This window comes from Thalia democratica, chromosome 5, assembly GCF_965202585.1.
Source record: "Thalia democratica chromosome 5, ktThaDemo2.hap1.1, whole genome shotgun sequence".
Lineage (NCBI taxonomy): Eukaryota > Metazoa > Chordata > Thaliacea > Salpida > Salpidae > Thalia > Thalia democratica.
This window is the reverse complement of record NC_139169.1, coordinates 81,070,762-81,096,861: the sequence shown is the minus strand read 5'-3', so window position 1 is coordinate 81,096,861 and position 26,100 is coordinate 81,070,762. Positions and strand designations below refer to the sequence as shown.

Sequence of the window (26,100 nt, the reverse complement as noted above, 5' to 3'; positions counted from 1 at the left end):
AGTATTTGGTCCTAGTTTAAAATATTTGGTCTTATGACCTGGTGCACGAAGAACCTTTCGGTTATCGAGTCGCACACCACGGATACCTTTTAACGTCTTTACCTTACAATATAACTTAAATCAATAACATTCTTAAATCGAAAATATAGTTTTTTTAATTTGTTTACTTAACATATTTTTGATTTAAAACAGAAATGTTAATTTATTCAAATATTTCAAACCACATGACTTGATGAACGGCCGAAACAGACCTCTGCCGAAAGTTCCTGCGCAACCAAGCTCAAAAGTTCCCGCGAAACCACGATCAGCAGCTCCTTTGAAAGTGAGGAGGAACTTTCCAGCGAACACGAGAGGTAAAGTTCCTGCGAGATCGCAAACAAGAAATCAACAGGAACTTCCGTCGAAAAAACACGCAACGCATGGTGCACGCAAAACAAAAACTCCCCATCATAAAAACATCGGCGGGAAAACCCCCTTAAATGAAAATGTTAGCTCAAACTCTCACGCCAGAAAACCGAATAAAATTTCCCCTGCACCGAAACCCGCCAAAACTTCCCCGCTGCGGCAGTACATCGCCAGCCGCCGGTCAATGGGTCGCTGCCAGGCGGTGCTGGCCTTCCTGGCCGTGTGCGGGGTCGCCACCCTGGTCCTCACCCTCGTCTTCTACGCCCGCGCCCGCAAGCTCAAGCTGGAGGAGAAGATAAAGGTGCAGCAGTCGACGACGGCGTCGCCGCTAGGTGGCAGGAGCGAGCAGGAGTGCAGCGAGGTTCTGATGAGCGACCCGGATGTGGTTACTTACAGGGGTGAGCTGACGTAACAATAAAATATACAAGTCAAACAATGGCAAATAAAAATAATTGAGTTTGAATGAGAACTTAATGTATAAACTGTACGGGGCGCTTGAGTGAATTTTTTGTATTCATTGAGTAAACAAATTTTATGCATGATATTATAAAAAACTGGTAATAAAAGCTTGTACTAGTGTTAATTGTTGTTTTTATTTCAGGAAAACTGGGCAAGAGCAAGATATCGACGAGGTTCGAACCGTCAGGAGCGACAAGGAACGCTCATTGGCTGGTTGGGCATGAGAGGAAGGATGCGGATACCGTGAGGAAGATCAAAATTGAGGCGTGTCAGGATAAGGTTGGTTCCTTAATTATCCGGTCCTCACTTATCCGGCTCCTCTTTAATTAGCATTTATTACAGATAATAACAACAGTTCCATTAAATACAGTTAATATAAGTTGCTCGAAAGTTTTTCTACCGTATAATCATATAGATTTGCTTGCTAATCACAACTTCTATGTTTATAACTCATACAAGTAATTTATATAGTCTGGACTACACTTATACATCTGAAAAGGTATAAAAACATGAATGAAATATTTAACGTGAATGTTTAAGTCTTGTATAATCACCTGACTCATAGTAATTAATATTTTAATAAAAGGTTCCACTCATTGTGTTCGATATGCGGCCAGCGGAAGGATTTGAACTGAACAATCAAATGGAAAAGTACGAAGGTGTGATAAGATTAATTTAATTAATATTTGTTTATTAAGATCCAGTAACAAGTTTGTTTGTAGATATTTATACTTGAATTTTTTATTATACTTTGTAGCTTTGTGGTTTTGATTTAAAAAATAAAAAGCACACTACAAAAACAAGTTTGTTAAAGATTAGTAACAACTTGTATTTTTATAGGTTACAAACCCAAGTCTAATGTTACATCATGGAGAAATTACGACATAAAACTTTCCAAAATCTTAAAAGAAATTAAAGTTTGTTTTTTTTTTATTGAAATTTAGTTTCAAGTTTTTCAATGATTGCTTCAAAGTATTTTCGAGTTGCTGAGTAAAAAGTTTTTAAACTTGACAAACTGTTTCATACGAATTGTCTAAAAATATGTGTAAATAGATTGATAAATTGTCTTATTAAAAGAAAAAAGCTTGCTTATTCAATAAATTTCGAGTTCATCCGTAAAAATAATGCTTAATATTTAAACGCTTTTACAAAAATTAAGTTTTAGTTACATTAAGTTTTTATAAACTTAAACTTTAAGAGAAAATAAACTAAAGAAACCTTGTAAAAAACAAACAAATTACAGACTATTTTGAATTAAACGAAAAAACTTTTTTTATTCATTCAAAAATAGTGTAGCTAACATACAAATTTTTATATATGTAATCTCTTTAAATTAAATATTGTTATAAAAATCTAGGACATTTCTTCAATAATCGTAATGGAGCCAGCATTGCTAGCGTATGCAGTGGATATGAGAAATATGCAGTTTAAATGGAAAAATGACAAATATATTGATGAATTTCTACAAAGAGTATCAAATATTGTGTTGTTAGTTTTATATTTATTGATTTAAATTATGTATTACCTTTTAATGACTCATTTTTGTTCTGAAAGACAACTACATAATATTATAATAAAATTTTGTCAAAGTTTAAACTTTAGTTTTAACGATAACAACGTTTGTTAATAAATAAATACTACTTTTGAAATATTTCACATAAAATTACAATTCAAAAAAACTGTTATAACAGTTAACTAACATTACAATATCTTAATTATCATAAGTTTAAAAAGTTAACTTAATTTGTTTTAGTCATCTCATAAACACTTTTTCATATAACAAAGCTGTTGAATGTATAACAACAACTAAATTAATTAAGAATTTTAAAACGATATATCAAGCTTCGTATATTCACTTAAAGCTATTGCTTTTTGTATTTTAGACTATCTTCGGCAGTTTAAGTATTAATAATATGTTTTTGAAATAGAAATAATAGCGTTTAATAATATTATTTGAAGTTATTGTTTATCGTTTTGTTAAACAATGCATGATCTTAATATAAAAAGTATCTCTAGTTAGTTTCTTTAGCTATATAACTATCTGGTTAAAATGTCAAAATTAAAACTGGATATTTAGAACTATTAAAATTTTTGAAAACTATGGTTACTACTTTCCTTTGGAAAAAGTTTTTTTGGGCCTTAAGTTTTTATACTAAGTATTTCTAAACAAAATGGTATTATAACAAAATTTTCAGCTAAGCCAATTAAGAACTTTATTTTTACATCAAACCACTTATTTGTATATTTATCAAACTAAAATGTTTTAAATGTTTGAAACTAATAAATACATACCATAATGTAAACATCAATTAATCTTCATAAACATTATGTTTAATTAAAACAAGTTTATCTTATGAGGTATACCATAGAAAATATATAATTTTGTGGGTAAAACGTTTGAGGCGCTTTTTTGATTCATTGCAGGTTTTTAACCTCAGTCTAGCTTAGAAATTCTTTTTTTTTTTGATCTTTTGCAGATAGATACTTAAATAATGTTTTTAGTATACTTTTTCATGAGTAGTCATGTCATACTTTTTTAAACTCGTATTTTAAATGGTCACTCGAATAACTATATCAGTTTGTTAAATTTGATAAAATGTTTAAAAACGTATAAAAAATTATAATTACTACGGCAAACTTAAAATATTTTATTTATTTTAAATCTTTAACAAAAACAACTGATTGAAGTAGTTTAAACTGTCTGTTTGTGTTAAAACTCGTTTTATAGCCGCTAAAAGTCTTGAGGTTTCAGGTTTGTTATTTTTAATTAAAGTAGTGTTTATTTTCTCATGGAATTTTTCACCATAATTAGTCTTGATTTTCTTACTTGTTTTGACTTGTAAAAGTTTTCAATAGTTTTTAATGTTTAATCTAAACACAGTAATTTTTTATAAAACTTTTAGTTTCTCACATAAATTATTGCTTTTTCTGCTCAATGAGAAAGTAGTTTATCAGTTCATGCTACATTTAACCTAAAAATTTTTGGTATATTTTTATATTATAGTGACGATTTATAGAAAATTTTACAAAGGAAAATGAGCAAGCTTTGGTTTACATACTTTATGCTTTGCATTTAGTCTCTATGTCTTACTGTTTAGTTTTACAAAAGTCTAAAACCTTTTGACTCAGAAAACTCCTTTTGTTAATATGATTTATGCCTTGTTATTCTTCTTTTTATTGAGCTTCAACTTTTAAGCGTTTTATGATAAAGTGATCTTTCAAGTAGTAATTAGAGAAAGTCTCGAAGTACATTTTTATATTGGTTTTATTTAATTGTCACAACTTTCGATATGATCTACAAACTTTTCATACAAAAAATTGAGCAAGTATTTGTTGTTTTCATATTTTTAGTCTAAATTTTACTGTCTAAGTTTACGACAATTTATTTTCAAAAAGTATTTTTGACACCGTATATCAAGCAAGTCTAGGTTATGTATTTACTTGTTTGTTTATTACAACATTTCTTATTTTGTGAATGTTTTCAGTAAACTGAGCAAATCATGGGTTTATATCGACGTCGGCAACCCATATATGGTCGAAGAAGACAGGTCCTACGTCACCAGACTTTCCACGCAACTGATGAGGGTACCTGGTATCAGAGGTAACAAAACAATCAGTTTTTTTATTAATATTCTGATGTACAAAATTTTCAACATGCTAGTTTTTGAAAAGCTTATTTGTGTTGTGTGAAACTCAAAAACTTGAAATAGAAATAATACTTTGTGAAATTTATTAAAACTTTATATAAGATTGACTGGTGAAAGCTTACCTGTCCTGAGAAGTTTGTTTGTTTTTTAATTAGTTTTGTGTATTATAAATATATTTAAAAAAATAAATCTACAAAAATTATAATAAGCATTCACCGAGCGCCATCTTTAAGTTTGTTACGTCACAATGTAACCTTCAGACGTTTCAAACATGAAAAGCGTGTTTAGTCGCGACATTTTTCAATCAAGTCAAACACGAATTCTGTCAATGACGTCACAAAGTGTTGTAATTGCTTTTAAAACAAGTTTTGTAATATACTAGTCTTCTATAAAGTTGTTCTAAATTCTCAAAAATAAAGTTTTAGTAAGCAAGTACACTAATTTTCTTTAAATTCGTAGAAGGAATTAACAACAATTAAGTTATTAGGCCTTTATTATACTTTTATTACTACTTTAAACTTTTTTATATAAGAATTCACAATGTTGAAATCTGTAAACATTTAAATTATTATCCTGATTTTATAAGTATAGCATCAAGCATTATATAAAAACTGCAGTTTTTCTTAAATTGTTGCATATTTCGACTTAATTTCTTTTGCACAAACAACAATTTATTTCGAAGGGTTTTCAATAAACACGATGAGCTACGCGAACGCGACCTACACCGAATACGTGGCCAGGTCCGTGTACTGCAGGACGGGTCTGCACTACATAGTGGACACCAGCAGGAACAGGGGTGGTTTCAGCAAGCAGGCCGTCCACCAAATCGACAACTGCCTGTACGACCCTCCCAATATTGAACAGGTTTGTTTGATGTTCTTTGGTATTTTGTTATAAGTTTGCAAACTGTTTGAATTTATTTACGAAGTTTATTATATTATTAAAACATGCATATTTTCCACGAATAGAAGCTAGATTGCATGAAAATTTTTCTGTTAATATAAATTATATTGCATGAAAACTTTTCGTGCTTAAAAGTTATATAAAGCTGTATTTTATATTGAAGTTTAAAATAACAAACATGGCAATGTACAATTATAAATACAAATTAACATTTTACCTAAACTGAGTTATATCTAATTAGATTTAATTTCTTTTTAGGGGATAGTACCGGGTTGGACTTGGGGCAGCAGGCGGAACCCGCAAATACCACCCCAACCCACCAAAGCCCTGACGACCGAGGACGCCACCAAGCGGATGAAAAGAAACGTCAGGGCTTGCACCAAATCCAAGACCACCAACATTGCACAGGTGAAATTAAGTACCTAATGTAAACTACTTAGGCCAAGACTATTAATACTGCGTAAACTTTTAAAAAATTATCAACTTTTATTTAAACACTTTAAGTGTATATTAGGTAATAACTTACAAAGGTTGCTTACTGATACAGGATGTTAATTTTTTTCTCAACTGTTTTAAAACTTTGCTAAAGTCTAAAATTAAACTCAGCTTAGCCAAAATTGATAGTAGATAACATTTTTTTTCAATATTTTGCAAAGTTTGCTACGTTCACGCTAAGACGTCAATGATCAGGCTGAAGTAACTTAAATCAGTACTCAGCCTTAAATTAATTAAAAACTTTAAGTTTTCCGAGACTAAATTGATTTTTAAAAAACTTTTATTTTCCAAGACTAAATTGATTTTTTTTAAACTTTTATTTTCCAAGAGTAAATTGATTTTTTTTTTAATTTTATTTTTCAAGGACGCCAACGTCTGGGTGGGGACGCCGGGTCTTAGCGACGGTCGGCTTTTCGCTTACGGGGAATACCACCCGTGTCTGTTACGTCACAGTACACCGTGCGACGACTCGTGCCCCATGATAAAGTACCACGGGTTCGCCAACGACCACTACTGCCAGTGCATTGATTTCTAAATTAAAAAATTTAAATTTTTATGAAAAAAGTAAGCCGATTAAGAAAAAACAAATCTGATTTTGATTTTTACTTCGAGTTATTTTTTGAACAATTTTTAATTTGTTGAACTGCTTTTTCAAGAGCAAGTTTTTTGAAAATAATGTTTGTTTATTAATTATTGCAGTTTTTAGTAGAATAAAAAATACTTTTCGGCACAAGAAGTAACATAAATAAATATATAGAAATTTTTTAAATATAGTTAATAAAATATTTCATTGCATGCTAAGATTCTTTATTATAAAAAGCTTTTATTTTTTGTACTAAAATTAATTTAAAACTATTTAATAAAACTCAAACTTTACTAAATTGCTATGAAAAAAATTATTTAAATTGTTTCAAAAATATTAATGGTGTTTAAATACATATAAGTTATGTTAAAAAGACACTATTTGTTATTTACCATGTTATTAAATTATATGTTCTGAACTTAATAAGTATGTAATACTTATTTCAATCATATTTACTTGAAACTGTTTTTTGTTTTACAACAAGTTCTTCTATATTTAAAACATTTCATTTCTTTTTAATCATTGTTCTAGTCTTTATTGAAACTTCCCTGTTTTGTAAAAATTAAAAACACTTTTGCACTTTTAAAGTACTGTCACACTAATTTTTGTTTATAAAACAGTACTTATTTATACAACACTGTTTACTGTATACTTTTGTATTTGTTTTTGTTGCAATAAACAAACTTCAATTAGTCTTTTTTTTTAACCAAAGAAATGTGTAAACTCAATAAACTATATTTAAAAGTTAAAACCATAAAGAAATTCAATAATATTTAAAAAAATCTTAAGTTATACCAATTTTAACTTAAGTTTTTTTTAAACTTTTACCAAAACCAACTACTTTTAATGAAAATTTTTGACGGTATTAAACTTTCTATCTAAACAGTTTAATTTTTGATAAACTCTTATGAACTTTGTTAGTCAGAAAAATGACCACATTAGTTTTATATCGTACGACTTTATTAATGTTTTTTTATTATACCGTGTGACTTATACCACGAGAAGTTTTATTGCTCCAAGCTACACGAGCAATGTTTTGTCCAATAAAAACGTTACTAAGAAAACAAGTGAAAATAATTATTTATTAAAGCATAACTAAATGCTGTAAACATATGAGCAAATTATGTTTGTACTAAAAAGTATTGCTTTTCTTTTAAGTTTTTTAGTTTTAATCGTTATGTTAAACTTAATTTGTAATTTAGAGTAAAAAAGTAATATGTTTAAAAACTATCAGTAATTTAGAAAACAGCTGTAAGAAGTTTAGATTGTTTTTCAGTCAACAAACTTCCTTCTTTTGTTGTATAAAAAAAATTATTCTATTAAAAGTATTTGTATGTGTCATTTTACAACTATAGCTTTATAATAATGAATTATAAAATTTTCAAAAGTTAAAAATAAGCTTAAAAACAAAGTAGACTGACTTTAAGCTCAAAGTTAACAAGGATTTTAGTATAAAAGTTAATCTTAAATGTGTAACAGTTAAGTTGTAAGTATAATTTTACAGCTTCAACTTTATAATAATTAATTACACCATTCAAGGAAAACATTAATCATGAAATCGTGTCGAATTAATCGGGTGTGTGAATATTTCAAATATTAAATTGTGGTATAACATCGTTTGACTGACATTTACTTTAAAGCTGTTGTGTATACAAACACGCTTAAAAGTGTTTTTACAGATAAAACTAAAACTTGAAATTAAGAGAGTCACGTAAATTACATTAAAATTTTCTCTGATTTAAAATTGAATTAGAGATGGTTAATCTAAATACTTATTTTCTTATGTTAGGTTTTTCTAAGAAAACTTATGGAAAAATAACAAACAGACTATCTTGTTTTTAGTCATAAACTTAACAGCATTTTTTTAAAAAAACATCTACCTTTGGTTATTGTTTAAATTTCAAAATTTTTAAATGTAAACTATTAGTTGAAAAACAAATTTTTATTTATGTATTCTCTTAGTAGGACAAACTAATTTCTTTGGTAGGTTCTTTACAAACTTCAAAAACAAAAATATTTCACTGCTGGAAACCTAGTCACAGAATGAAATCTAAACCTGATTATACAATTTAAACTGAACAATTAATTACAATTGTAAAAACTATAAAGATTGGTTTAAGATAATTTAATTATGATGGTCATTTTCATTTTCAGAAATTTTTCAGAATTTTCCAATTATTTTCTTGTTTATGCACTTAAAAACTATTTTTATTTTTCATCAGCAACTAAAAACACTCAATTAAAACGATGTATTAGAGTTCGTAAAATTAAACTTTCAAGCCTTTAGTAAACTAAATACAAAAAAATTGAGGTGAAAAACTACAGTAAGTTTATGTAAAAACTTACACTTTTTGTTAAATTAATACAGAAATATAATTTAGAGGTTGAGTTATATCTTTAATATAAATTAAAGTTTTTTGTCAAAACACAAGTTTAATGTTAATGTTTTCTTAAAAAAACAAGACAATTAAAAAGCTGTTTTTCTAAGCAATTTTTGCTTGAACATGAAATTCTTGAAACATACGTTAAAAGTATAAAGTTAACTTAAAAATGTATTTAATTTAATTTTTACCATTCATTTTACAAAACTTTGTGAAATTTGATATTACATATATAGGTTCAAACACTTATTAATTAGATTTTGATTCTTTCAAAAGAGTTTTTAAAGTGCTTTTTTTAATAAGATAAAGCGGTTTTCAGTATAAACACTCTTAATTGACTTTTAAAGTTTTTTCAACCCAAGAACTTCAAACGCATCAAAGAATACTTTTCAGCTTAGTAAGCCATTCCGTTAATTCAATTCACTAAGCGGTTTCAATAAACCTAAGTAAATGCTTATAAGATTTTAAGACGTATTAAAAGAAATACATAACTGAAGGCACTAGAATTTATTATTAGCGCCACCCTAATAAGTTTTATTCCTCTAACTTATTATTTATAATATCTTTTTAAACACTTATGTTTATATATGAATACTTGCATTAACCTTAAATTGAAAAATTATAAAAATTATGTAGTTTAAAAACGTTTTTCAAGAACAAATATGTTTTTATATCGAAAACTGTTAATTGGTTGTGCATAAAGTACAAATAATAATGAAAAAGGAAAAATTCAAATGTTTTATCTTGTTTTTCACAATTTTATTTAAATTTCTATTGTAAAAACTTAAATTAAGCATGATAAAATTAAATAATTTATTAGTTAACATTAGTTAACATTCAAAGATATTTGTCATATGTAGGCCAATATAAAATATTAAAATACTAATTTTAGGAATTACTTAGTTTTCTTAATAGCGCTGTAAAAATTACATTTAAGCTACAATAAATTTAAATTATTGTATTTAATAAAAGTATAAAGTTTTTATTTCAATATGACCAATAGTGTACGAAAACCTGAATTGTTAAACATTACCTGTTTAGACTTAAAATTTAAGGCAATTAAAAAAAACACTAAAATTAGTTTTACTACATTGCTAATTAAAATTAAAATTAACTGTACATTATTTTAGTTTTTCCAAGAACTAAGTTTTGAAATAAAGTAAGGCTCTGAAAAAATTTTTGATGTAAGTCTGTCCTATAGCTTTTAAACATCGTTAAATCCCAAAAAAAAACATTTTTGTAAATATGTACTTTTAAGTGTGCCGTAAAAACAAAATTATATGTATTATAGTTAATATAATCAAAAATTAGTCTAGTAAACTTTTTTAAGGCTTAAAGCATACTTTTTTTTATTGATTTTTTTAAAGTTTTATATTATCTTAGTATTTTATACATAGAATTTAGACTTATAATTTTGAATATATATAAATTACATCAGTAACATTTATTAATATTAATTTTTTAAAGAAAAAAATTAAAACCATTGTGATCTAAAACATCATAAGTAATCATATTCAACTGCCGAGTCTAAATTTTTATTCAAGTTTTTATACTAACCTTTTACTAAAAATCAAATAGAAACATATAGTTTTAACAAAATTCTTATCAATAAATATCGCACTTTTACAAAAAAAAAGCATTTAAATAATTTGTTAATGCAATAATACTCAAATCAGCAAACCAAATGCAATCAACAAAAAATATACATAATGGTAATAGTTCGGATTAATTAAAAGTTTATTATTTAAAAAAGGATGTTTATCAGCCCATCTCAAAGTTCAGCTTCAAATTTGTTGCTGCATAAAAACCGCAGACAGCAAAATTGATGCAAACAAAATCAAATGCAAACAACACGAGTTAATAGTTTGACAAGTTATCACTTTGAAAGCAATCAAATTAAAGTTCAGACTTTAATCATTTTAATAATTTGTAAATGAATAAACACCCTAGACAGCAAATCGGAGAGTATTACTGCAAACAATGATTTTTGTGATGTAATAAACAATCAATTTGGTATAAAAGCAGTTCGAACAAATAAAACTCATAACTCATAACATTGCTGTACTGGTAAGTAACATAGTTACTTTTCTATTAGTTGTTAAATATATTCTTAAAAAATAATTTAACAATAGTTTTTAGAACTTTAATATCATACTTGCTTCTCGAATATGGTCGTATATGATTGATATTGAAAAAAATACAAAAGTTTTTGTAAACTTAAACAGTATATTCAACATCCAACGATGAAAGCGACACTTTTAATTTTCGCCCTCATGGCCGTCTTTGCCGCTTGTTCGGGGAAGCCGCGGATGAACGAGGTCATGGTGAGGAGCGTGAAGTTGATGAAGAAGTGCAAGAAGACGGAGTGCAGCGAAGCGTGTCCTGATCAGAAGCCCGCGGGAGCTAAAAACTGCAGGGCCACTTGCGCGGGTTCGGATTTGTTGTCATAGTAACAGTGATTAGTTAACTAGGGGTTGGGATTAACAATTATTAATTAACTTGGGGTTGGAATTAACAATTATTAATTAACTTGGGGGTTGGGATTAATAATTAGTAATTAACTAGGGGTTGGGGTTAATAATTATTAATTAATTTGGGGTTGGGATTAATAATTATTATTTAACTTGGGGTTGGGATTAATAAATATTAATTAACTAGGGGTTGGGATTAATGATTATTAATTAACTTGGGGTTGGAATTAATAATTATTAATTAACTTGGGGTTGGGATTAATAAATATTAATTAACTAGGGGTTGGGATTAATGATTATTAATTAACTAGGGGTTGGGATTCATAATTATTAATTAACTAGGGGTTGGGATTGATAATTATTAATTAAGTTGTGATATTGAAATAAAAGTTGCGTTAGTGATAACAATAACAAAAAACATGAGTTTTGTTGTACTCAAAAGTAGTTAACTTTCATTCAATGAAAAAATTTTAACGTACACAAAACAATTTGAGCACAAAAACAAGCCATTCATCTATATTAGAAATAAACTATTTAATTAATATTTAATTCTAATACAGCTTTATATTAGCAACACAATTCAGTATTTGGAAATACAGCTGAAAGATTTTACCGATTAAGTTGCAAAATAGGTTAATAAAATATGTATTTCAGTATTTTTTAATAAAAAGAAAACATATATCTAAGGTTTATGTATATTTTAACTGTTTTGTTGTAAATTTAGCTTTAACTTTTAAAACCTGTTTTATAATAATTATTACAAAATGTCAAGCATATATCGCCAACTGTTAATCTTTTTATTTAAAAAATTATCAAACTAAAGTTTGAAATTTTGTTTGTTTCACTTGTAAATTTATAGTTAAAATCATCTTTAATAAATTATAACTCTAACACATTTAAAAAAGTAAGTTTCCTTTTTTATAAAAATTTGGCTTAAACTGTTTTTCTAGTAGAAGTTGTAGTTGAAATTTATCTCAAATGTAAACTACGTAAAACTTTTTTACACTTAACATAACAAAGCAAACATTATGTTTTCTTCAACAATAAAACTAAATTTAAAAAAGAAATATTGAAAGCAGCTTACCATGGTTTTGTTATAATTATTTACCCAAAGTTTTTTATATTTTATCTAAAATAGAAAAGTTTTGTAGATATGAGGTAGTTTTGTAATTTTAATAATAAATGTATTTTTTCTACAAATTGTAATACTTATATAAAAAAAAGAAATTATTTTGATAATAAGCTCAAGTTTTTTTATTAATTATTCGTTTACTTGCACTTTTATTTTCTACTAATCTTAAGTTCAACACCATTTCTCAAGTGTAAAACTGAAAAACAAATGTTTAACAAAAGCATATATTGTTATAACTTTTTCAAATTTCAACACCAGGCTCACCGGGTGGCGCTGTTTGCAGAGATTGCCTCGTCAGGAACGGACTTCCGGGTGAATGCTTCGACTGCATCAAAAGCTGCACTATGAAAGCGTTCAGGAGACAATAAGAAACATATTTTGAAATTTCGCTTGTCATGTAATAAACTTGATACTTTATTCTGCTTGTACTTTAACTTTTGTAGTAAATAAATTAAAAAAAAACTTACTGGTTTTATTTGATTTGTTTTTGAAAAAATATTTCTTTACATTTATAAAACCATTTGTCTAAAATTACGAAAATCTTCATAAAAATTTGATAGAACTTAAAAAAATCAACTTTGTGCTAATAGGTAGAGTTTACATCATCACGAAAGCTTTATCTAAAACTTTCATTTTTTTAGTTCTAAAAGATTTTTAACCTTACAATCTTAGTTATCAGTGTTTAGTAAATAAAAACTGAAGTCTTAGACAAACCACCTTTGCAGACAAGTAATTAATCATATTTTAGAATTGTACGTTGTACCGTAATTAGTTTCTGGTTTAAAGTTTTATGAAACAATTTTATGAAACGCGTTGATGTCAATTAATCAAGAAAATATTTCAGTTATTTTATTTCATGACCAATCTATAAAACGTTTATAGAAATTGTTTAAATAGATTTTAAATATTTTGAAGCTTGATAAGTTAGCTTATAAAACAGAACACTTTGATGATAATGTAAAATTAGTTTTTGCTTTTATCTATATTTTATTAATAATACATATTTTAGATTGGTTGTTTCATTAGGAACTTTTCATCAGTACAAAAAGTATAAGGTTGACAGAAAGATTTTAATTTTCTAAAATTTATAAAATACAAAATTATGTTTGAACATAATAGTAAAAAAACTATGTAATTACCTTTTGTATGTCTACAACTTAAATAACAATAAATCCTATATTTACAATAATAAAATTACAATTGGTAAAATTTGCCAGCAAAACAAACGTAGTTAGTAAAATAAAATTAAGCGACTAAAAATTTCATATAATTGTTTTTAATTTTATAGAACTTTATCAAATTATTCTACTTTATCTTTATCAAATCTAAAAGTATTTGATAATGTAACACACTAAACAAAGTTTTCATTTGATTTAAAAAGATTAATACCAAAATATGTTACTAATTAATAAACAGAATGTTAATTTGATTTTTATGTAGATAATTATTAATCATTTAACAACTTATAGAGGTTTTTGCAAACTTAACTTTAAATGACTTTGACCAAAAAAATTCTTTAATGTAGTCGTTAACATTTTTTAGATTCTTTTTTACTTTGCGTAAGAGTATTTTAAGGCCTTAAAAAACAATAAGTCTTTTAGTTCAATAAAGTTAGTTTATCTAAAACAAGTTTGAGAAAATTTTAAAAACTAAATATTAAATGCTGAGTGTCAACATTTAGATAAAAAGTTTATTTAAACTACCTACTTACAGACTTAAAATTACAGATAAAAGGACTCCACAACTAAAATAACAAAAAAAATATAATTTTCAAATACTGTTGTTAATAAAAAGTACAAACTTGAAAATTTGTAAACAATTAAATGATAGAATTTAAAATCGTGGTTAAATTTCAAACATTTAAGAAATTTATGAAAAGTTTAAAAGCTTCAAGCTATTAATGAAATATTTTCCCTAAACTAGTAAATACATTAAAACTTGATATTTGTTTTTGTTGAAGCAAATTAATCTATAGAACAAATAATTTTTAATAATATAAAGCAGAGAAACCTATTTTAAAATTGTCCGGTTATTAATAATTTACAGCGTTGTTTTTATTTAAATGTGGACTAAACATTACAAAACAATTGTACCATAAACATTTGACTACTAATAAATTGATACAAAATGTTTTAACAAATATTAAGCTTTATAATTTTAACTTGATTTATAATTCTGTAAAAACGTTAAAGAAAATGATCATTTTTTCAATTTTTTAGACTTTTTTGTTCAAAACAGATTGTAAAAGTTTTATTGTGACAAAGTTTTTGTGGTATTTTAAACTAAATGTATATATTTTATAACATAATATTAACTTTGTTCTTTAATACAGTCATTTAAAAAAGTTAAAATAAATTTACTGCTTACACATGTCCAAATGTAAGTCGTTTTTTTTTTTAAATTTAGTTAATACTTAATGCCAAAAACATTTTTGGTAGGAATTTCTTACATGGAATTAATTTTGTTGTCTGTAGTAAAAAAAAAAGTTTTCTGTACTCAATTGCTTGTATAAAAACTTACTAAAAGTAGTTTAACTAAAAGTATTTTTTCTAAGCGAAATAAAGTTGAATGTTATACAAAAGTTTCTTAATATTTTGTTTTGTTGTTAGTTCTTTTATATTAAAAGTTTAATTTTTATTACCTAAGTAGGTACTTAAGTAAACCCATTTTTTATGTTGTTTACTAAAAGTGATTAGATTCTAAAATTATATAAAAATACTTTGTTAAGTTCTGGTTTTATAAATTAGTTTTTACTACAACAAAAAAAAACAAATAAAAGTTGTATTTGCTTTTAAGCTAGTCTTTTAAAACCTTTTTCCGTAAATAAAAAAAACACGCCCTTTTTATTTGATTGATATCTCTGATTTTTAGATCTTATCTCTGATTAAAAAACTTTTAAGGATGTAAGTTTTAGATAAACGTCAAAAAGCTTTTGTTAATGTTTTAATTGATTATTTCATTTATTTTTCCATGGTTTTCAGCCAGTTTTCTTCATAACACTTTTCTATGATGTTTTTAAAATAGATTAAAATACATTGTACCCTAAATACATTACCTAAACAGTATTTTCTATTTTAAATAAAAAACTCAGTATAATAATTAAGTTTTGTTTCAAACTTTATACTAAAATATTAAATTTCTTTATACTTTAAAATAGATAAGACTATTCATAAAAAAAAGTTAAGTTTTAATTAAGGTTGTAAATAGAACTAAATAAAACAAATTTTAGATAATTAATATTTCCTAATTATATAATTAAAACAATAAACATTCAAAAAATTTAAAAACTACAAAATCAAACAAATCATCATTTTCAATATTTTTTAGTTATTTTAAAAACGTATTCAATGTGAAAGTATGTTGATGGATAATCAAAACAAAATAAAATTTTAATTAAAAACTCCCGGTCAACGCAATATCCTTTGTTTTGGTTATCCTACACATTTAATTTTAATATATAAACCGTTTGAAGACCAACTTAATTATCAAATAATTTGAAAATAATCAAATATGAAGTTCTGTATATTGATAGCTCTTTCACTAGCCTTTGTGGCTACTTCTCAAGCTAAAGCTGGTTAGTTTTGTTGTAATAATCATTAAAGTAAAGTGTCTTCAAGAAACATATTCAATAATTTTTCTTAAGTTTTCAGCAAAAAAGTTGTAACAAAATAGTTAAAAATGTGTAAATAATAGCGGGACATTATAAGATGTTAAAGTAAATACTGGTAATTAAGTTTTGAAAGTAAATAAAAGTAGTTTAAAAATGACAAAATAAAACTTATAAAAATGATAGTAAATAAGTTGTATGTTTAAAACTTAGCATAATTTTTTTAAATGAATAAACATTAAATTTTTTACAGTGTCATCCGATAAGGCACAGGAAAAAGCTGATGGTAAGAATTTTTGATATAAGTTTAATTGATCAACCTTAAAAGAAAAAAAAAAGCTAATAATTACATTTGATAGTTTTTAAGAACTTTTTGCGACTACAAAACAACTAAAGTGAAATATTTGTTTTAAAATATACTTTTAACTTTTGAATTAATTCGAATTACGTTTATGATATGTTTGTGTCAAATGGTTAAAGACTACACCAAAAAAACATTTGAAAAAACATATACATTTAAAAATCGATAATAAATGTAAAACACAGATCTCATTGCGAAGTTGATTGCAAAGAACTTACAAGACGGAAAACAAAACAACGACTGTTAGTTTTTATTTTCTACTTTTCAAATTTTGAAAACAATTTTCAATGTTGAGTTTCTAATGGCAAAAGTTATTATATTGCTTACTTTGGTTAAGTCAATTAAAACACTGAAATTTAAATTTATTTTTAAAATAAAGTTTTACGCCCGCCTCAAGGTTTTAGTTCTTAATAAGTTTGAACTAACTTTATACAACAAGTTATTAATTTAGTTGAATTCAAAAGTTGTAGAACATCTCTGTAAGGTTTATACTAAAAAATTCAGAAATGATACTTAATCAAAGTTGAAAAACTTAAATGTTTGAAAAAATTTAGTACGTAGAACCTTGACAAGTATTACTTTATATGTAACTTACACCTTTCCATAAAATTAATAGATTAATAGGTTTCCATTAAAAAAAATAAATTTTAAATAAAAAAAAATGCTTTTTATTATTGAGTAAGCCTTTACTTTGGGTTTTTGCTGTTTGAGAAAAAAAAAGACCAAAGTAAAAATGTTTCATACATTATTCAAAATTAACTACATAAATGTTTGTAAATTCAAAAAAAGTTTATTTGATTTATAGTGTAAAAAAAGTACACTAAACGATCAGTTTCTAAACTTGTTATAAGTCAGTAAGGTTAAGTTTATCCAATAACAATTAAAAATTTCAAATTTTTTTCCAGTCATCTTTGGAATTATTCACCACGCCATCAGAGGAGTAGCTGGAGTTGCTCATCACGCAATCGGTGCTGTTAGAGGACTCGGTCATGCCATACTCGGAGATGAAGAAAGTAAGTCTGGCAGTAGTCTTAGAAATATCTCAGTTAATCTATATAAGTTATGAAATTGTTTTCTAATCGCTTAGTAAAAAGTTTATTGGCTTAAAATAATACTTATAGTAGTAACTTAAAATGTTTTATAAATTTTTTATAAAATTTTATCAAATTATAATTTTGAAAAAAAGGTAACAAAATGGCAAAGGATATTACTGATGAACTTCTTAAGCTTTCAAGTTTGGAAGACAATAAAGAAAACAGAGATTGTTAGTTTAAAAATAGATAAGTTTTATTTAACAGATAGTTTTATTTACTTTTTTTTAATGTTATATGAAAAAAAAGATAAAAAAAAATAAAAAAGTAATATGTATTACTAAAAACTGTACGAGCAAAATTAATATTTAAATAAATTCTTTCGAAAACATATTTCTCTTTAGTTTAGTTTATTTGTCATGCATATAGTTTTTTTTTAAATTTATCAAGTCATTTTTGGAATCATTCACCACGCTATCAGAGGAGTAGCTGGAGTTGCTCATCACGCAATCGGTGCTGTCAGAGGAGTCGCTCATCACTTGCTCGGAGATGAAGATAAACAAGACTGTAAGTTTCATTCAACTCTTATACATTTTTATCACGCTGTTTAAGTCAACTTGTCTTCAAAATATTTTTGTTGCAAAAAATTGTTTAATAATATTATTACTTAAAAGACTTAATTGTAACAACTTGATTGTTTTGAATTCATAAAAGATATTTATTAATAAGTATACTTTATTTATTTTCCAGTCTCACAAGTGTTGGCTAAACAAATCGCTAAAGACATTGTTGAAGCTAAAGATAGCAAAATCAAAAACGATTGTAAGTTTGAATAAAAATACTGTCTTAGTCTCTTTTATTTAAACTTTACTACTGGTTCTTAAAATAAACATTATGGTTAGTATATTAAACATGTTTAAAACTAACATTTATAGGCAATTTTTTAATTATAGCTTTATATAGTTGAAGACTGTGTTGTAAAGTGATAAAATTGATAAAATAAAAGAACGTGAAAATTTTCAATTAGTGATTTTACCTTAAATAGTAACATATATGTTTAGTACTTTACATAGTCTCAGTATATCAGACTAAATCAAATTAAAAAAAAGCATTATAAAAGTGAAACAAACCTTTATTTTGAATTATTAAAAAAAAATAATTCTAAATTTTATGTTAAATTAAGCTAAAAGTATTTGAAATATATAACTCTTTACAAATTTTTTTAGCATTAATGTTTTACTGCTTAGTATCATATAAGTTTTTATTTCTGTATTTTACTACAATCATACTAGAATATATTAAATTAGTTTCTAAACATTATTATTTTTGTTAGATTAGGCTAACTAAATAAACTATTTTGAAGCATTTTGTTAATTTTTGATTAAGTACAAGCCTTACCTGACAGTTTTAATAAATAAAGCATGAAAAAGTTAGACAATGAATGAGATTAAGTTTTAAAGTAGAATTCTAAGCAAGTTTTAATACTTTATACAGTTGTTACCTTTTATCTTAGTTTAAAAATTAACTAAAAGAAATTCGATGTCTTTGAAGAAAAATAAACAAATACTTTATAAAAAGATGATTTTATACGTCTTCGATACTTTTTGAAAACAAACTGTACTATTTCTTATCTTAAGTTGTTACATATACTTTTTCTTTTAATTTTTCATTGCATTAAATTTTTTAAAGTCATCTTTGGACTTATTCACCACGCCATCAGAGGAGTAGCCGGAGTTGCTCATCACGCAATCGGTGCTGTTAGAGGAGTCGCTCATCACTTGCTCGGAGATGAAGAAACCTGTAAGTAAAATAACTTTAAAACAAGCTTAAAAACAATCTAAGATGGTAAAAACTAAAACAAAAATCATTGAAAATAACATAATAAAATACGTATTAATTAAATAATTTCTTTTTAGTGAAACATCTTATTAAAGGCATCGAAATCTAGTTTAGAATTTGTTTTCGTTTCAATAAGTTGTTGATAAGAAGTTTTACGACATTAAACTTTATTTTCAAAACTTTTTTTTACAGTGAAACAACTTACTTATGACGTCATGGACAAACTTTCTGAAGATGGACTCGAAATTAACGACAAAAACAGCGACTGTAAGCTAATTAAACAATAATAACTTCCAACGTTTTCAATAAACATATACACAATAATTTTTTTAGTCATCTTTGGACTCATTCACCACGCCATCAGAGGAGTAGCCGGAGTTGCTCATCACGCAATCGGTGCTGTCAGAGGAGTCGCTCATCACTTGCTCGGAGATAAATTGTCTGAAGACGACAGTAAGTTTAAAACTAACTTAAAATAGCTAATTCGTTAATGCTAGTGTTAATTACAAGTTTCAATTTTTTCGTAATTATTTAACAAGCTGTCGAGATAAACACATTTTATACAAATTTTTAGTAAATTTTTTTTAAAACTGTCTTAAAAGTTGCTTATTACTTAATCAGTGAAACATAACTTCCTCAATCATTTTGAACTCATTCTTAATTTTTATTTTTATCGGCGGTTCTTTATTATATTAATGAGATAGTTTTTAATCTTAACTATACAGCAGAGTTTCCCAATTTTTTTTATCATTAAGCCCCCTAAGAAGAAATTAAAAAAGCTGTGGCCCCTCCGTTACAATTTCTTATAAAAACTAATCTTAAATACGCCTCAGACCTTTCTTTTGTTCTTGACCATCAACTCCTGAGTATTTAGTATAAGTTTCTGATTGTGACCCTGCTGTGGTCACATTGCTAGCCCTGTCACCGCTTTGAGCCTCTGAATTTCTGAAACATCTCCCAAGCTTTAGGAAACCCTGATAAACAATGATTTTTAGTTTTTTTCAACTTTAAGCTTAACTTTTTTTTCCAGTCCTCGGATTGATCGCCCACGCGGTCGGAGGAGCTCTCGGGGTGATCGGTCACGCCGCTGCACAAACCATAGGGGTCGCCGCTCATCTCCTTGGAGACCAACCCAAGGAAGACGGTTGGTTGCTCCTTGGAGACCAACCCAAGGAAGACGGTTGGTTGCTCCTTGGAGACCAACCCAAGGAAGACGGTTGGTTGCTATGCAGTATTTTAATAATGATAACTGATATTATTTTAGTAAGTTTTGTTTAAAACAGTATTTTATATCAACTAGCAAGAACGATTACTAATATGTATATCTTATTTCATTTAACAAACAATTTTTTAGTTTAATTTCAATTAATTAATAGCGTTTTGGCTCAAGTAGCAAGAATGGTCACTAATTTTTTTTTATTTATGTTTTAAATAAATTAATATTGTTTTAGTTCAAGTAGCAAACATGATCACCGACATGATGATGAAAGACTTAAGCAACGAAGAAAACAGAGATTGTTAGTTTATTTATTTCAAAAATTAAATATTGTTTAAAATAACTTGACAAAATTTGTCAACAATATAAAAAATTCAACTTAGTTATGAAGGTTGTTCTGTGTTTTTAGAACTTTACATTCTGATTGACCAAATTTAAATTTTCTCACTAATTGCGTTTTGTGTAAAGTTTTATAATTACGTTTTAATGTTTTTGTATAACTTTTACATTAATGTTATTCATTTTAAACATACGAGCTTGAACATTATAGAAACAAGCTATGCGAAACAGTTGTTAGGTTTATTTTATACATTACATTGTGCAATAACCGGTTAAACCTGTTTAAATGTGCTGATTGTAAACTGACTCAGTAAATTTAATACTACCTAACATAAAAATATAAAAATATACATTTTTTTATATAATTTTCCAGTCCTCTTTGGAATTATTCACCACGCCATCAGAGGAGTAGCTGGAGTTGCTCATCACGCAATTGGTGCTGTTAGAGGAGTCGCTCATCACTTGCTCGGAGATGAAGAAAGTAAGTCTGAGCAATTATCTTTGCAAAACAAAATCTTTAGGTATAAATGTTTTAAAGTCAGTTTAAATTTGTTTAATGATATTTTAGGGTAATTTCTAAATAAAGACATTGAATCATTCTTAGATGTTTATCAAAAAAAAAAACCTTTTGTTAATCGAATTTAAAACATTGATCTAAAAAAACAATTTGTTTTTTTCCATTAAAAAAAAGAGTATACATATTTGTACTTTACTATATTTGTTAATAAAAAATAGGTAAAAAAATGGCAAAGGATGTTACTGATGAACTTATTAAACTTTCAAACTTGAAAGACAACAAAGAAAACAGAGACTGTTAGTTTATAACATTATTATTTGTGTGTTATTATAATGTATGTATAACTATTTCAATGCTTCGTTTAACAAACTGTTTATCTGCTATCGTTAAAATAAAACTGTTTTTTTTTATATTTAGGATGAAAAAACAAGAAAAATTCCTTCTTATTACTTGTTTAAACTTTTGAATGATTTTATTTTATGAAAACATATATTTGAAATCTATACTTGTTTTCATTTAAACTAACTTTATGCCTTAATAACAAGAAATTATTTATGTTTTTAATTTTTCAGTCATCTTTAGTCTTGTTCACCACGCCATCAGAGGAGTAGCCGGAGTTGCTCATCACGCAATCGGTGCTGTTAGAGGAGTCGCTCATCACTTGCTCGGAGATGAAGACAAACAAGACTGTGAGTTGTAAAAAAATCTTGAAGTATTAGTTAAACTAAAGGCTCTAGTTTTTTTTCTTTGTTAAAATTCTTTTGTTTCGTCAATTTAGAATGTATAGGGCAACAACTGTAGTTTTTGTTATTGACTAAAACAACTGTTTTTGTGCGCGACTTACTTAAAATATGAGCATATCTATAATTGTACAGTCTCATACTTCTAAATAATTATTTTTATGATTAAGTTATTTTTAAACACGACTTAAAATCGAAACTATAGTTTATTACATCTTATTATGTATGTATAAGTAAATTATTTTAAATATTTTTTAAAATTAAACAGTCAGCAAAGATTTGGCCATGGAAATTACAAATGCCTTGATCAAAGACAATAGTGAAAAAGCTAAAAAAGATTGTAAGTTTTTAAACAAAACTATTTGTTTAATTTTCTAAGCATTTTTAAAATATGCCTATAATGAATTTTTTTGTAATTATTAAGAACTAACAAAGGTTAAAAACTACAGTGAAGAATATTTAAAATTGTAATATAATGTTGCATTTTGTTCTAATGCTTATGATATTTAAAACTATAAAAAAAGCTAAGAAGTAAAGGAAAATTGGTAATTTTAAGTAGATTTCAAAATGTTTAATATATTTGTAAACATAATACTTAAAGATCGTATAAAAAGACTTTAACTGTTCTAAAAAGAGTGAAGTTTGTTTAGTGAAGAACGTTTAGCTTGAAAACTAAATAACAGTAGTTATTCAAATTTATATATATATCCAAAAGGGACTTTTTTGTAGAAATAAAATGCAAAAGAACATTTTATCAATAAACTTTTACAAATTTTCTAATAGATATACTGGTGTATTGAACGACAAAAAAGTGCTCAAAAATTTGGTCTTTGATCATAGTGAACGAAACAACCATTTCAATAACAATAATGATAATATAATAAATGTATACCTTTCAGTCATTTTTGGACTTATTCACCACGCCATCAGAGGAGTAGCTGGAGTTGCTCATCACGCAATCGGTGCTGTTAGAGGACTCGGTCATGCCATACTCGGAGATGAAGAGCGTAAGTTCTTTAAAAGTTTTGAAAGTCTTTTTTAAACAGCAACAATCAGAAAACTGTAACTCAATAATAAACACAAAATGAATGATTGAGACAAAAAGCCACAAGTTTTTGTTAATTACATTGAAATTTAAATCAAATTCTGGATGCATATCTAGCAACATAATTATGCATTTATGCCGACAAATAATTTTTTTGCCTGCGAAAAATATAACAAACTTCTGCGATTATCTAAAATACTTCTCATAAACTAAAACACTACCGGTAGAAATCAGAAAAATAAAATTTTTCTATTTTAACAGTTGATGCCATGGCAAATGAAGTTATGGACAAACTTGTAAAAGAAGGACTTAAAGTTGATGAAAACAAACAAGACTGTTAGTTTGAAAAAATTTAATAAAACAGATTGTTGATTTTTAAAAATAAAATAAAGTAAACTATTAGTTTTATAATTTTAATAAGATATATTGTTAGTTAGTGAAAAATTTTAAAAAGCAAATTATTACTTCAATAAATTTAATACAATTTATTGTTAGTTTGCCAAAATTAGAAAAACAAATTGTTTTTATATAAACTTAATAAAATTTATTGTTAGATTTCCAAAATAAGAAAAACAAATTATTATTCTATAAACTTAATACAATTTATTGTTAGTTTGCATTAACTTATAAAACAAATTATTATTTTATAAACTTAATAAATTTTATTGTTAGTTTGCATTAATTAAAAAATAAATTATTATTTTATAAATTTATTAAAATTTATTGTTAGTTTGCAAAAACTGTAATAAAATAAATTGTTAAATTGCAAAAAAAAAAAGATAAACTATTAGTCTGTAAGAATATTGCTATTAAACTTATGATCAAACTCATAAGTAAGATTTCAAAACTATTTAAAAAAAACTTAAATACTTAAAAACCTAATATAAACATGTAAATATGAAGTTAATTTAAACACTTTTAAACTAAAACAAGTAACAGTGCACTTGCATTATTTTTTACACAATATATTTATAAAAACAAAACTAGACTTTGTACAAGTCAATTATCTTTTGAAACAAGTTGTAATTATATTTAAATTTCAAAAACACAGTCATCTTTGGAATTATTCACCACGCCATCAGAGGAGTAGCTGGAGTTGCTCATCACGCAATCGGTGCTGTTAGAGGAGTCGCTCATCACTTGCTCGGAGATGAACATGGTTTCATTCCTTTCTCCTGGCGTCGTCATGGCGGTGAGTTTCTATTTGAGAAATGTTGCATGATCGAAAGCGAAAAAATAAAAGTTATGAATCGAAAGGTTAACAAGAAAAAAAAAGTAGGAAGTAAAATGTAGAAATCTAAATTTTAAGTAAAAAACCAAAAACCTTCAAAACAAAACGTTGACAATATAAACTTTTAACTTAAAAGTTAAAAGTTAAGACTTGCTCGCATGGCTTATATACGTAATATTAAAATATATAACGATGCTGATGTCATTGATGACGTCAAAGTATCAGATACGTCATTAGTGGTGACGTCAGAAGTTATTGACCCTACAATAAAAAACGTTATGTTTTTAATATACAAGGTTAATACACAAATAATTAGAATCAAAAAATAGTTAAGTAGAAAATAAATGATAGTTATAAACAATTGCATATGAATATTTATAATCAAATATATGCTCGAGCACATAGTTCGGTTGAATAATAATCAAATAGAAAATAATGATAAAACTAATAACATTAAAGACGTATTCGTTGTTGTTTAAAAAAAAATGTGATAAAAAATATTTCATTTGGTTTAGAAATAATAAAAGTAGTAAAAAAGCGAATTGTAGTTTAAACTAGTGTTTGTTTAAACGACAATTTGCTAAAAAAAAATTAATAAGCTAACAGCTACCAATTGAAATTGTGTTGAATTGTTAATATATGTAGTAATACTAGTTGTAAAAACAAAATAGTTCAAAAAACGCGGGTTACTTCCTTAGTTTTTCTCACTGTTTATTACGACGTATCAGTAATAACTATCAATACGTAATATCAAGCAGTTTTTAAGGGTTCAAACTGTGGTTTTGAATATTATATATGTATTCTTTTCGATAATGCTTCATCACTTTGAATTAATGTTTTACGGTGAAAAATAAAAATTGAACAGTATTTTTTTCAAGTAATTTGTTTAATAGTACAACTAGCTGAATGCAGTAAAAAAAATTTTGTTTAATGTAGGCTTTATAAATATAAATAACTTACTTTTGATTGCATCTTTTAGTCGGTTAAATTGGTTAATAAAAAAATCATTTAACTGCATCTTGTATAACTGATAAAACTGTTTAAAATGTGAATATAAAACATATTTGTATTTCAATTTTATTGTACTTAAATACTAATAATTTTTAATTAATTAACTAAATATTTTTTTCAGATGAACAATAAGCCTAATGTCTTTGCAGTGAGTTTGATAAAATATTTGATGAATTTTTTAAACATTTAAACCATAACAACTTAAAATATAAAAACTGTTTGGTTAAAACTTCTTCTTTTATAAACATAAATAAATAAAAATTATATACTAGCGTTTATGCGAGAAAAGTTTTTTTTTGATAGTCTTGCTCTTTAATATAAAATAAAATATATTTTATTATTTACTTGAACATCAAATTCACGATTGTTTTTTATTCGTTGTTTTTTTTATTAATAAACAGTAAGCTGCACAAACTGAGTATTATTATAGTAAATCGAAATAAATACCATTATACTATGTAACTATTTAATAGTTTTATTCGGTCATAAGCATAAAAGTAGCTTGTACAAGAGATATGTTTTAGTATAAATGATTTAATTTTAAAATATACGTTGGTTATACTCTCGTAACAGAATACTTTATAAATATTAACGATTTGAATAAACTTAGTTCAAAGAAGTTGATATAAATATATATTTAATAAATTAGCTTTAATGTCATTATAAATAAACACATTATCGAATTAA

The 26,100-nt window shown here is 26.0% G+C and overlaps 2 protein-coding genes across 2 annotated transcripts; both read left to right on the top strand.

Annotated features, from left to right (window-relative positions):
• Window positions 1-205: 205 nt before the first annotated feature.
• On the top strand, window positions 206-6,444 carry LOC145836955 (uncharacterized). Its single transcript, XM_082944724.1, has 9 exons — window positions 206-803; window positions 1,007-1,143; window positions 1,451-1,523; window positions 1,705-1,781; window positions 2,222-2,352; window positions 4,350-4,465; window positions 5,194-5,375; window positions 5,673-5,822; window positions 6,274-6,444. The coding sequence occupies exons 1-9, from the start codon at window positions 233-235 to the stop codon at window positions 6,442-6,444; spliced, it is 1,608 nt and encodes a 535-aa protein (XP_082800850.1). The 5' UTR covers window positions 206-232.
• Window positions 6,445-15,985: 9,541 nt separating this feature from the next.
• LOC145835946 (uncharacterized) lies at window positions 15,986-25,612 on the top strand. The gene is made up of 20 exons (XM_082943717.1): window positions 15,986-16,050; window positions 16,337-16,369; window positions 16,630-16,686; window positions 17,350-17,457; window positions 17,631-17,708; window positions 17,926-18,042; window positions 18,226-18,297; window positions 19,165-19,275; window positions 19,507-19,581; window positions 19,648-19,767; window positions 20,345-20,530; window positions 20,766-20,831; window positions 21,243-21,350; window positions 21,605-21,682; window positions 21,959-22,075; window positions 22,395-22,466; window positions 23,026-23,133; window positions 23,433-23,507; window positions 24,223-24,363; window positions 25,535-25,612. Exons 1-20 carry the CDS (start codon window positions 15,987-15,989, stop codon window positions 25,543-25,545), a joined length of 1,797 nt encoding a protein of 598 aa, XP_082799843.1. The 5' UTR covers window position 15,986; the 3' UTR covers window positions 25,546-25,612.
• Window positions 25,613-26,100: the final 488 nt, after the last annotated feature.

Coding starts and splice junctions, on each gene's coding strand:
- LOC145836955 (XM_082944724.1), top strand. CDS start 233: ATGAACGGCCGAAACAGACCTCTGCCGAAAGTTCCTGCGCAACCAAGC. Junction 2,353..4,349: donor AGAGTATCAAATATTGTGTT/GTTAGTTTTATA, acceptor GAATGTTTTCAG/TAAACTGAGCAAATCATGGG. Junction 5,823..6,273: donor AGACCACCAACATTGCACAG/GTGAAATTAAGT, acceptor TTATTTTTCAAG/GACGCCAACGTCTGGGTGGG.
- LOC145835946 (XM_082943717.1), top strand. CDS start 15,987: ATGAAGTTCTGTATATTGATAGCTCTTTCACTAGCCTTTGTGGCTACT. Junction 21,683..21,958: donor CAACAAAGAAAACAGAGACT/GTTAGTTTATAA, acceptor TTAATTTTTCAG/TCATCTTTAGTCTTGTTCAC. Junction 23,508..24,222: donor TGATGAAAACAAACAAGACT/GTTAGTTTGAAA, acceptor TCAAAAACACAG/TCATCTTTGGAATTATTCAC.